The sequence below is a fragment of the Cetorhinus maximus genome, chromosome 11, assembly GCF_964194155.1.
Source record: "Cetorhinus maximus chromosome 11, sCetMax3.hap1.1, whole genome shotgun sequence".
NCBI classification, from domain to species: domain Eukaryota; kingdom Metazoa; phylum Chordata; class Chondrichthyes; order Lamniformes; family Cetorhinidae; genus Cetorhinus; species Cetorhinus maximus.
This window is the reverse complement of record NC_135889.1, coordinates 3,160,704-3,173,962: the sequence shown is the minus strand read 5'-3', so window position 1 is coordinate 3,173,962 and position 13,259 is coordinate 3,160,704. Positions and strand designations below refer to the sequence as shown.

At 43.6% G+C, this 13,259-nt stretch overlaps 1 protein-coding gene across 1 annotated transcript; it reads right to left on the bottom strand.

Moving 5' to 3' along the window:
* Positions 1 to 6,096: 6,096 nt before the first annotated feature.
* On the bottom strand, positions 6,097 to 7,834 carry LOC144686953 (secreted phosphoprotein 24-like). The gene is made up of 5 exons (XM_078552798.1): positions 7,703 to 7,834; positions 7,455 to 7,558; positions 7,139 to 7,267; positions 6,279 to 6,410; positions 6,097 to 6,165 (listed from the first exon to the last, which is right to left on the bottom strand). Exons 1-5 carry the CDS (start codon positions 7,752 to 7,754, stop codon positions 6,097 to 6,099), a joined length of 486 nt encoding a protein of 161 aa, XP_078408924.1. The 5' UTR covers positions 7,755 to 7,834.
* Positions 7,835 to 13,259: the final 5,425 nt, after the last annotated feature.

The window sequence follows — 13,259 nt, the reverse complement described above, 5'->3', positions numbered from 1 at the left end:
GGCACTGGGAGTAATCCAGAGATTACAACCCGAGAGGTCTTGCTTTTTAGTCTACTGCCTAATTCCCTGAATCCTTGATGCAAGACCTCATCCCTGTTTCTACCTATGTCATTGGTACCAACATGTACCATGACCTCTGCCTTAACTCCCTCCCCCTTCAGGATGCCCTGTAGCCGTTCAGTGACATCCCGGACCCTGGCGCCAGGGAGACAACAGACCATCCTGGAGTCACGTTGACGGCCACAGTAGCGCCTATCTGTTCCCCTGACTATAGAATCCCCGGTTACTATTGGTCTTCCTCTCTTCCTCCCCTCCTGTAAAGACAGGATGCTTGTGGTGCCAGAAGCTTGGGTCTGTCCGCACTCCCTGGAGGAACCAGCGCCCTCATCAGCCTTCAAAATGGAATACCGATTTGCGAGTGAGAACCCAGGGGACTCCTGAACTACCTGCCTGTTTCTCTTGGACTGCCTGGTGGTTACCCATTCCCTTCCTTCCTCAAGTCCCTTCATCTGCGGTGTGACCACCTCTCTAAACGTGCTATCCACGATGCTCTCAGACTCGCGGATGCTCCACAGTGTCCCCAGCCGCCGTTCCAGCTTTGAAACCCGAGCTTCCAGGAGCTGCAGCTGGACACACTTCCTGTACACATGCTGGTCCCGGGCACTGGAAATGTCCCCGGCTTCCCACATGGAGCACGAGGAGCACACCACGGCTTTGAGCTCTCCTGCCATGACTTATCCCTTTAAATTAAACCTTATAAATCAATTACTCTAGGGCCCTTCTTTCCTGACCCTCGTTGCTATAGAATATACAAACTATAAACCACAAAAAGAACTTGAACTATAAGCGATTAAATTTGTAAATACTTCCCCGACCTTTCCCACTACTTACCAGTCATGTCTTTCCCTTTCAGCCTCTAGTGCTGCTGCAGGGCAAGGCCATTCTCTGAAGGTTTAAGAAGTTGGATAGCAAAGGAAAAATCCAAAGAGCATCTCTTCCCCACTGCACCGAATTCCGACTGTGCACCAAATTGCCAATACCCACATTCACTCTGGCTGTGTCTCACTCAGGATGAGCTCTCTCCCCTGCAAGAAGACTGTAGTCCTGAAATAAAGCCTGGTAAAGCTAAGAACGTAGCTCAGAACAGAAATGAAGCTGCCAAGTTCCAATAAGCAGCCAGCAGCAAACTATCTCCCAAACTCCTGACTCCTCACACTGGCAATGCTGCTGACAGGGTTTATTCTGCCCTTGTGCGGTTTCATTAAAAGTGATCTGCCCGCCTGCCCGTGCGGTGAATGTGAAATCGTGTGGGTGATGGAAAATCACAAACCATTGTCTTTTTAATGACATTAAGCGGCCACTTAATTGTGGGCGGGCACGGCTCTGATACCCGTGTGCCCGCTGACCTCACGATTGCGAGTGTGCAAGATGACATCAGGAAACCCGCCTAGCATCATCTGGCGCTATTGCAGGTCGATTCGGGTGGGGAACAAGCCCACCCACCCACACGATGTAAACTCCTGCCCTGTTATTGATGATTTACAGGCTGGTTCGAGAGCTGTGTCTGCCTGAACACCCATCCCATCTGTGACATGAGAAACAACATTCGGAGAACATCAGGGAATATTCTCTTTACACTTTTAATGTGATCCACAGAATACAAGACAACAAAACACACCAAAGGACAGAACATTTACAAACTACAGAATCTCCCAGTTACAGTAAAATGTACAGTCAGGAACCCCAGGCCCCTCCCGCCCTGATATATGATCAAGTAAAGTACAATTGATAACATCTTCTTGAATCAGAATGAGGTTTTCTTGTGTTCACACCAAGCTCGGTCTTTCAGAAGTTTCATTCATGGTTAGTGTCGGGCTCTTGAATCATCATTGTCTTCCTGGAATGAACAGAATCAACAGACGGTCATTTTCAGATGGACTGAGTTCAATCTGAGGTCAATGTTCAATTGTTGTTGATGGTCAAGAGGCAACTGTCGGACAAACAGTCCCGGTTTATACTCACGTATGAAGACACATCAAGCGATCTTTCTGCTGATTTGCTTTTCACCTGTATGAAAACATTCAGATTTATGGGTTTGTCACAGGGAATCAATGAGAATTTATAATGAATATTGAGCATTGACATTATCTTTAGGCAATTGATAATTAAAACCATAAATGAGGAAATGTGAATCCTTTAAATATATCAGCTCCAGACATACATTTAAATAAATGAGAACATGGAGATAACCCAGATTCTGGTGTGATGCAGCTGAATCCGGGTTTTAACAGTTTATTGTAGTTGATAAACATCTGACACCAAATCTCAGATTATACTCACATTCCGAGACTCCTCAAGTGAAGATTCTATTGACTTGCTTCCCGCCTGGAATAAAATATTAACATTTCTACATTCAGAACAGGGGATTAATGAGACATTTTATAAATAATTTAAAAAACCTTACATTAAATAATAGATGAGGAATTATGATCTTGGGATATTTCTGAGTTGGGATTCAGTAACTCAGTGTTGCAGTGGGGAAATCCTTACCAAACATCACCTGTTCTTCACCACAGTGATAATCACTGCAGCCCTGGGACAGTGGAGCTGTGGGCTGGATGGAGAAACTCATGGAGACTGAGATTCTCCATTAATCGCTCTCTGTTGAGTTGAGTGTGTGAGAGAAACCAGTAATTATTATCTATAAGAAAAACAGAATTACCTGGAAAAACTCAGCAGGTCTGGCAGCATCGGTAGAGAAGAAAAGGGTCGATTTTTGGGTCCACATGACCCGACTGTTTTCTTCTCCACCGAAGCTGCCAGACCTGCTGAGTTTTTCCAGGTAATTCTGTTTTTCTTATGGATTTCCAGCATCCGCAGTAGCTTTTTGTTATTATTATCTATAAGATGAGGAGAATGTTAATGATGCTGCACTCATGACCCATCTCTTGCATCTCTCCTGTTATCATGGTTGTTGTTAGGAGAGAGAGTTCTCTCTGATTCTATAATATTCCAAAAATCAGAAAGTAATAAACATCCACATGACTTCATTCCAACAATCCGCTAACTATACTTGATGAATCCAACAGCAATTGAGCATCAGAATCTCCTCTTCCAATGTCTCAAGGTGGAGATTTAATTAAATAAATTCCTCAGATTCTGGGGTTGATGCAGCTGAATCCGGGTTTTAACAGTTTATTGTCGTTGATAAACATCTGACACCAAATCTCAGATTATACTCACATTCCGAGACTCCTCAAGTGATGATTCTATTGACTTGCTTCCCACCTGGAATAAAATTTTAACATTTCTACGTTCAGAACAGGGGATTAATGAGACATTTTATAAATAATTTAAAAAAACCTTACTGTCCAAAAATTTAAACAATAAATAATAGATGAGGGATTATGAACTTGGGATATTTCTGAGTTGGGATTCAGTGACTCAGTGTTGGAGGGGGGAAATCCTCACCAAACATCTCCTGTTCTCCACCACAGTGATAGTCACTGCAGCCCTGGGACAGTGGGGCTGTGCGCTGGATGGAGAAACTCATGGAGACTGAGATTCTCCATTAATCGGTCTCTGTTGAGTTGAGTGTGTGAGAGAAACCAGTAATTATTATCTATAAGATGAGGAGCATGTTAATAATGCTGCACTCATGAACCATCTCCTGTATCTCTCCTGTTATCATGGTTGTTGTTAGGAGAGAGAGTTCTCTCTATGTCTAGAATATTCCAAAAATCAGAAAGTAATAAAAATCCACAAGACTTCAATCCAACAATCCGCTAACTATACTTGAAGAATCCAACAGCAATTGAGAATCAGAATCTCCCCTTCCAATGTCTCAAAGTGGAGATTTAATTAAATAAATTCCTTAGATTCTGGGGTTGATGCAGCTGAATCCGGGTTTTAACAGTTTATTGTAGTTGATAAACATCTGACACCAAATCTCAGATTATACTCACATTCCGATTCTCCTCATGTGAAGATTGTATTGACTTGCTTCCCGCCTGGAATAAAATATTAACATTTCTATGTTCAGAACAGGGGACTAATGAGACATTTTATAAATAATATAATAAATCTTACATTAAATAATAGATGAGTAATTATGAACTCGGAATATTTCTGAGTTGGGATTCAGTGAATCAGTGTTGGATTGGCGAAATCCTCACCAAACATCACCTGTTCTTCACCACAGTGATAATCACTGCAGCCCTGGGACAGTGGGGCTGTGGGCTGGATGGAGAAACTCATTAAGACTGAGATTCTCCATTAATCGGTCTCTGTTGAGTTGAGTGTGTGAGAGAAACCAGTAATTATTATCTATAAGATGAGGAGAATGTTAATGATGCTGCACTCATGACCCATCTCTTGTATCTCTCCTGTTATCATGGTTGTTGTTAGGAGAGAGAGTTCTCTCTGATTCTATAATATTCCAAAAATCAGAAAGTAATAAATATCCACATGACTTCAATCCAACAATCCGCTAACTATACTTGATGAATCCAACAGCAATTGAGCATCAGAATCTCTTCTTCCAATGTCTCAAGGTGGAGATTTAATTAAATAAATTCCTCAGATTCTGGGGTTGATGCAGCTGAATCCGGGTTTTAACAGTTTATTGTAGTTGATAAACAACTGACACCAAATCTCAGATTATACTCACATTCCAATACTCCTCAAGTGATGATTCTATTGACTTGCTTCCCACCTGGAATAAAATATTAACATTTCTACGTTCAGAACAGGGGATTAACGAGACATTTTATAAATAATTTAATAAACCTTACATTAAATAATAGATGAGGAATTATGAACTTGGGATTTTTCTGAGTTGGGATTCAATGACTCAGTTGTGGAGGGGGGAAATCCTCACCAAACATCTCCTGTTCTCCACCACAGTGATAATCTCTGCAGCCCTGGGACAGTGGGGCTGTGGGCTGGATGGAGAAACTCATGGAGACTGAGATTCTCCATTAATCGGTCTCTGTTGAGTTGATTGTGTGAGAGAAACCAGAAATTATTATCTATATGAAAAACAGAATTACCTGGAAAAACTCAGCAGGTCTGGCAGCATCGGTAGAGAAGAAAATAGTCGACGTCTCAGGTCCACATGACCCGACTCTTTTCTTCTCCACCGATGCTGCCAGACCTGCTGAGTTTTTCTAGGTAATTCTGTTTTTCTTTTGGATTTCCAGCATCCGCAGTAGCTTTTTGTTATTATTATCTATAAGATGAGGAGAATGTTAGTGATTCTGCACTCAAGACCCATCTCTTGTATCTCTCCTGTTATCATGGTTGTTGTTAGGAGAGAGAGTTCTCTCTATGTCTAGAATATTCCAAAATTCAGTAAGTAATAAACATCCACATGACTTCAATCCAACAATCCGCTAACTATACTTGATGAATCCAACAGCAATTGAGCTTCAGACTCTCCTCTTCCAATGTCTCAAGGTGGAGATTTAATTAAATAAATTCCTCAGATTCTAGGGTTGGTGCTGAATCCGGGTTTTAAAAGTTTATTGTAGTTGATAAACATCTGACACCAAATCTCAGATTATACTTAAATTCCGAGACTCCTCAAGTGAAGATTCTATTGACTTGCTTCCCACCTGGAATAAAATATTGACATTTCTACATTCAGAACAGGGGATCAATGATACATTTTATAAGTAATTTTAAAAACCTTACAGTCCACAGATATAAACATTAAATAATGGATGAGGAATTTTGAACTTGGGATATTTCTGAGTTGGGATTCAGTGACTCAGTGTTGGATTGGGGAAATCCTCAGCAAACATCTCCTGTTCTCCACCACAGTGATAATCACTGCAGCCCTGGGACAGTGGGGTTGTGGGCTCGATGGAAAAACTCATGGAGACTGAGATTCTCCATCCATTGTGATTTATTGTGCTGAATCTACAGTTCCCCTCGTTTCCCAAGGAAGAGCCAATTCAGCCTCAGCCTCCGGATCCCCCTCCCCCAGTATCTCAGGTTAAAATAAATTTCCGTCTCTCACTCCACCCTGACACTGTTACAACCTGGATTTTAAATTTTCTTGTTGATATTTCTGATCAACATGACAATAATCTGTCAGAAATCACAGTTTATACTCACATCTGGCAATTCCTCGATTGACCTCTCTTTCGATTTGTTTTCGACCTGTAATAAAATATGAATATTTCTATGGTTACGGCAGTGACCAATGAGACATCTTGTAAATAATCTGCATGTTAGAAATCCCATTGTGTGGATGTGGGGAATTGTGATGTTACCTCAATCCTGTTTTCACTCGATTCTGATGAGTCACTGTTGCTGTCGACTGTCTTCAAACCTCGACACTGCACATCAACGTCTAAAACCTCATCAGCAAAATATTCCACCCGGCTTCTGCACCAACCTTTCTCCTGTCAAAATAAAGCACAATTCTTTTCAAATATCGAATAGCAACATCAGAAATAGGAGCTGATGTGGGTCATTCAGCCCCCTCCAACCTGCTCCAACATTCAATACGATTATGGCTGATCATCTACCTCAATTCACCTTCTCACCCTATCCCGTATCCCTTAACTCCCTCAGCGCCCAATAATCTACCGACCTCTGTCTTGAATATACACAGCTCTCTGGGGTAGAGAATTCCAAAGATTCACCACACTTTGAGTGACGACGTTTCTCCTTAACTGTGTACTATAGAAGACCCCTTATCCTGAGACTGTGGTCCTGTGTTCTAGATTCTCCTACTAGGGAAACATTTTTCAGCATTTACCCTGTCAAATACGTCCCTTTTAGAATTCGAACCGTCAATTCGATCGCCTCTCATTCTCCTGGGAATATAGGTCTAGTCTACTCCGTCTCTCTCCCTCGGACAACATTCTCATTCCCAGTCTTGTGATCCTTCCTTACAAACTCTGTTGGGCAAGTACATCCTTCCTGAGGTTAGGTGACCAAAACTGCACACGGTATTCCAGGAGTGTCCTCACAGTGCCCTGTTTAATTGTATTAAGTTTCTTTACTCTTATAATCTAATCCCTTTTTAACAACTTTATCACTAGCAGCTCAGCACTGACACAGGGAGTTTCTATGGTATAACCCTGTACACATGGGGTTTGATGTGACAGTATAACTCCGGACTCACCGCAGTCTTTTTGGAACGGAAGCGACAGCTGGGATCATCAAATTCCAGTCCGGAATTCTTGGAGCAGACAGTTTCTTTCACAGAGAATGTTAAATCCACCTTGTAGGACAATTTTCCTGTGTGATTAATCTAATGAGAGGAAAACAGGTCATTAGTGACTGACTGTATCTAGTGTTCTTACTCAGGGCTGATTCCCCCATCAGTGTGAGTGGAATGGAATATTCTGCTCCTGTTTAATAATCCCTGTCTAACTGCACTCAGGAATATTCTGGTAGACTTTAGACAGTGAAACACACTGAGACCAGGACACACTTACATCCTTCACTCTTCTCCTGGTTATCCCACACAGATTGGTGGTCTCGGTGATTCTGTTCAGTTTTATAACTGATGCTCTCAGAGCATCCTTCGGCCTCGGTATTCCTGGAGAGAGAAAAGGAAAGTTGTACAAAACTCTGCCGCATCCTTCAGTGAATTCTTTTTCCACAGGGGTAAGATCTCAGTGAGTGAATCTCACTGCCAATAAGTGGCTGCTTTATGAGGTGTCCCTCTCCCTCCAGTACCTACCTGAGCAGTGGAGGATCTGTACTGCAGCTATGGTGAGGAGGAAGGATTTCATTCTGCCTCTTGTGGGAGTAGCCGGCTGCTTTCTCAGAGTGAAGGAGCTGTTTCTCTCTCTTGCTCTGCCTTTTCCTCGCAGAGATCAGTCTTTATATCCTGCAGCTCCACCACATTCAAACACTGACTCATATTTGCTCTGTTTGGTGATCCTGGGCAGGGGAAGCTGCTGCCAAGTGGGCTTTAATATGGGCAAAGCTTCCTCCAAATGTCATCATCGTGTTTAGATTTGGTGAGATCAGAGATTTTTGCTCAGAATATGAAATGATGGACTGATAGAGGAGAGGAAATGATCATCTGTAATTTGAACAGAGTCACTCTCTGTTCCCTGGGGTTACTCACTGAGAGGAACATCCGACTTCATATCTGAACCATCACTAAGACCACCAGCTTTTTCCATTTCCGCATCTTTTCCCGACTTCACACCTGCCTCAGATCATCTGCTGCTGAAACCCTCATTCGGGCTTTTATTCATCCTCCACTTGTCTGTTCCAACGCACTTCTGGCTGATCTCCCACCTTCTCCCCACAATCCAGATTGAGATCACCCGGAATCCTGCTGTATGTGCCCTAACTCACACCCAGTTCACTTCACCCCTCTGGTCGCTGACTTACATTGGCCCCAGTTCAGCAATGCCTCGATTTTCCAACCCTGGCCTCACCCCTCCCTGCGCTCCTCTAATTCTGGCCCCTTCAGCATCCCCGATATTCGTCACTCCCCCATTGGCGGCCGTGTCTTCAGATACCTGGGCTTTATGCTCAGGAATTCCCTCCTCAAACCTCTCCTCCTCCCTACCTCTCTCTCCCACTCTCTCTCCCTCTCCTCCTTTAGGATTCTCCTGACAACCAGTCTCTTTGGCCAAGGTTTTGGTCAGGTGGGCCTCAGATTTCTATTTGTGCCTTGGTATTAAATTTTATTTGATAATATTGGTCTGCAGCAGCTCGAGGGTTTTATTCAGTTGTTGTCACTGTGTAAATATGAGCTGTTGAATTATTCCATTGCAGTCGGTTGTCAATCCCCTTGCATTGCCCTGGAGAGCTGGAGGTGTGTTGGCCCCAGACATTTACCCCTCTGTGTGTGGAGCCTGTCATCAGCGTAGCCTCCAGCCCATCGTAACAAGAAGATAAAAAAAACACAGAGTCCTCCTACAATGCTGAAGGAGGCCATTCCACCCATCATGTGTGTGCTAGCTCTTTGCTAGAACGGAACTAACCCCATTACGTTGCTGTATTTCCATATCTCCGCATCTTTTCAGATGAAAATGCTTTTTCCACTCTTTCCTTTAAATGTGAGATTCTCACCGATTACCCAGGTCATCTAGAAAAACATGGCTTATTTTCATAAATCTACATAAAGAATTGTCTCCCAATCTCTATTTCCATTCTCTCAGTGACCTTTATAACCTCAATAGCCCCTTGTTAGTGACTCTCTAATCGGAAGAAATATTCTCTCTCTATTCACCCTATCAAAACTCTTCATCATTTTACCAAGTTCCTGTTAAATAACCTCCTCTGCTCCGGTGTAAATGGCTGCAGCCTCTCAAATCTCCTCACTGTGGTTTCTCATCCCTACATCATCCTCATCACTCCCTCCATTCCACTCTTTATAGTTTCACTATCCACCCTATGGCTGCTCTCTAACCATTGACTTGTACAAGCTGAGCTCCAAATGAGGATGCGCCTTTAGCCAGTAACTAGGGACAGAGCTTGGACCAAAGTGTCACTGGGGTTTCCACAAGTACTGGATACAGTATCTCCAGTGATCCCTTTGTCTTCCTTGGATAGACAATGTGGAGATTGACTTGTCACAGAGAGGGATACACATCAGAACCTACAGCAATGGAGTGAATTCATTCAGCGTCTTTGTCACCGATGAGCTGATCACTGGAGTTCAGTAACAGTGGCTGTAAACACTTACTAGAGCTGTGGTAAACTACACGATACAGAGAACAGTCAAGATTTTCCAGTCATGATTGTTTAACATTAACTTTAACTCATTCATTTTAAAAGGATTAAACCTGGTGTTAAAATGGCAGTGTTTGGTAAATGTAAATTGTAATAAAGAAACACAGTGACGATCGATTATGGTTGAGAATTTCTGCATCTTGTTGATCATTGAGGTGACGAGCAGTGTTTTGTGTGGGTGTCAGTTTTCTCTGGTTTCTGGGGGCTGTGTGTTTATTCCTTCCATGGTGGTTTTAGTGGCCAACTCTCCTCTAAATCTGACCCACTGATTTCCATCTATCCGGCCCTTATGGTCTTTGGGAAACATTCCCCAATTCCCAGTCACATGCAGGATAATTGCAGCCCAGTTTGCTGATTGCTCAATCGGAAATGTACAGACAAAAGTTTCAAAAGGATTCTAAGCAGAATTACCTCCGAACTGAAACATTCACACTGTGCCTGGCTAACACCACACTGTAAATCCCTAAAATACTCCCTGGGGAAGCCAAATTCGATTCGTTCATCTGTTCTATTAGAATCACCTCCCTCTAATCAATCAGTGTGTGGTATTTTCATATTCATTCATAGGATATGGCCATTGCTGGGTAAAAATGTTATTATTGTTCATCTTTAGTAACCCCCTGAGAAACACCAACATCCATCCTCAATATCACCTCAATGTTAATGGTCAGAGGCTTGAATCCAAGGAGGGTCAGTTTAGCCCAGTGGCTACAATGGAGGTGAGTTGGGTCCTCATTTTGTGTGACTTGAGTTCAGACACTGCCCTCCTGATCAAAGCTCAATCACTTTACAAGGTGTCACTAAGCAAATGGGGATAAACAACCTGACCGACAACTTGTGAATGTGGAACTGAGCCACAGACTATGCAACATCTCCTGCAAAGCCTATCGCTAGAGGAACCCTGCACTGTTGCAGATCTTGCCGAATTCAACAACAAGGCGCAAAAATGTGTCCAGTTCTGGCTGGGCCGTGTATAGACTGTCCGTGGACACGATAAGAAGACTTTACAAGTTCAGCACTAGACAGTGACCGTGGATCAGCCATTTCACTGTCGACCAGCGACAGGGGACAAACGCACACGGATTTAAAACATACACACACAACATGGGATCAGCAGATCGGGAATCCTGGCTGTTCCCAATCCCTGCACAGCCCAGGAATGAAGACACCAATTCTCACTCTTCACATGTCTTTGGAGCTGAGATCAGTTGACTGAGCAGAGACCAATCATTGAATCTGGTCACTCTGGGCCTGTGTCCCTCAGCACCACATCAGACAGAGTCTGTCCCCACTCGGCCATCGATCCAGATTAAATTCAACCCTCAGTGATGTTTACACCAACATGATTTGTTACCCATTTGCTATTCCACAGCTGTTGTAGATACCCCCAGTGAGGAGCGTATCCCATTGTGTTTACTGTGGGTAACACTGGCATTGAGCTGATTCACCCTGTCTCGTGTGGGTTCCCTCTCTCTTTGAGGTGTCAGAGACCCAGAGACACACGGGCATGAACACACCCAAAACCGAATCACAACCCCTCCATGTGTGTTGTTCATCTTCTCTTGTGATCTGACAGAGTCTGTTTCCTAATTCCCTCTTATATTCCAGGATTACAATGGTCTGGGTACAGATTAAAGTTTCTGGACAAGCTCAGGAACAATGATATCCAAACTGTGATTGGTTAGCCGAGTATTGTAAATACCCAACATGCCTTCAGTCTGATTCAAATCCTTGGGATGATTTGTTCGGGAATGTTGCGTCAGTACAAGTTGTTGTTGTTGCTGTTGTTTGGAGGAGACCTATATCCCTGATAACAGAGGCCTCTCATCTGCAAGTGTAGCGGCTCCTTCCAGAGAGTTGTTTTGGACAGGGGCCTTATTGACACTTGTGGAGAAGTCTGTGGTCATGCCTTCCTTCCTGCTCGGTCACTGGGGGCTGTGCGTAGGCCTCAGGCTCTGTGGGTTAGGGGAAAGGACAAGGGTGAAGGACATCAAAAGGCCGGGGGATGGTCAACATTAGATTAGGGGAATAAACAGTGAGCTGGTTCCTGCAGGAAAATATTTATTACACCCCCATTTCCAACACAGAACATCATGTGAGTGTAAATAATGTGAAGGGGAAGAGGATTGTGAGGGGGAGAAGGGGCAGTTTGGGAGTTTTACCCCCTCTGGGACTTTATAATGTGAAATGTGTCCTCCAACTGCTGCAGGTCCCTCATTGTAATGGAGCAGGACTGTGGGAGTGAGGGGACATGAATGGAATTGGAAAGCTCCTGTGCTGAACATTCACAACATCTTCACGGTGACAGTGCCTGTGTTTTGTGAGGGTGAAAGGTGTTGGTGCTGAGACACAAGCCCATCGCCAGGGGGAGATTGGAGTGGAATCCATTCACACCATTGAATCATTCCCACACTCTTCATGCTCTGTTCTTGCTGATATCACTGGTTTGGATCAGACTGTGTGTGTTTGGTAACTGGATCGTGTAACCATTCACCATTTATTGTAAGGGAATTTTGAAAAGAATCATGATCTATTCATAATAAATCCCATTTTCATGTAACTGTGTCCACACAAATTCACACAATGTGATCAGTTTATGTCAAACCCATTGCCTTTTGGAAATAAGGAGTTAAATCAGGATTAGTAACCTGTTCTCTCTCTCTCTCTAGGGTCTGTTAGGTTGAGGCTCCTGTGTCTGTTTTATTTTGAAATCCTGAAGATTGTCAGGAATGTTTCATTTAAAATACACAGAGAGGAAAACAGGAAGAGTTTGGATGGGAAATGTCTGTTTCGGGTTGTGGGGGTTTATTTGAGCTGTGAGATTGGAACAGGGGTTCTGAGAGTGACTCTGGGAGCAGCTTTTGCTGTGTCACTGATCTTACCAGGGACAGGATTCCAATATCAAAAGCTGGGATTTTCCTGATCAGGCTGTTCCTTGTTTCCCCACATGGAGGCAGCTCTGAGTCAGTGTCTTCATCAGTGAGGATTGTAGGAGCGACTGTGTATGAGTGTGTGAGTGTGTGTGTGAATGTGTGTGTGTGTGTGTGTGTGTGTGTGCTGTCACGCTGGATGATGTCGAGCTTCTTGAGTGTTGTGGGTGCTGCACTCATCCAGGCAAGTGGGGAGTATTCCATCACACTCCTGACTTGTGCCTTGTAGATGGTGGACAGGCTTTGGGGAGTCAGGAGGTGAGTTACTCGCTGCAGGATTCCCAGCCTCTGACCTGCTCTTGGAACCACAGTATTGATATGGTGAGTCCATGGTCATTGTTCAGTTCCTGGTCAATGGTAAACCCCAGGATGTTGATAGTGGGGGATTCAGTAATGGTAATGTTATTGAATGTCAGGAGAATATGGTTAGATTCTCTGATTGGAGATTGTGGTTATCTGAGATGCAATACACCTTTAAGAGAAAGTGAGCAGATTGACCACCTGATTGTATTAACCAATTGCAGAGATCCATGAGGGTCTGTGTGCCATGGTCTCTGTTGTGGAGGAGTCCATGTGGAGCATGAACACAGTGTTGACCCTCATGGCCGTGCA

Bases quoted from the DNA above. Each gene is read 5' to 3' on its own strand.
- LOC144686953 (XM_078552798.1), bottom strand. From the start codon at position 7,754: ATGAAATCCTTCCTCCTCACCATAGCTGCAGTACAGATCCTCCACTGC. The intron at 7,268-7,454 runs GTAAGTGTGTCC...TCCTCTCATTAG, and splicing joins CCAGGAGAAGAGTGAAGGAT to ATTAATCACACAGGAAAATT. The intron at 6,166-6,278 runs GTAACATCACAA...ATTTTATTACAG, and splicing joins CGAGTGAAAACAGGATTGAG to GTCGAAAACAAATCGAAAGA.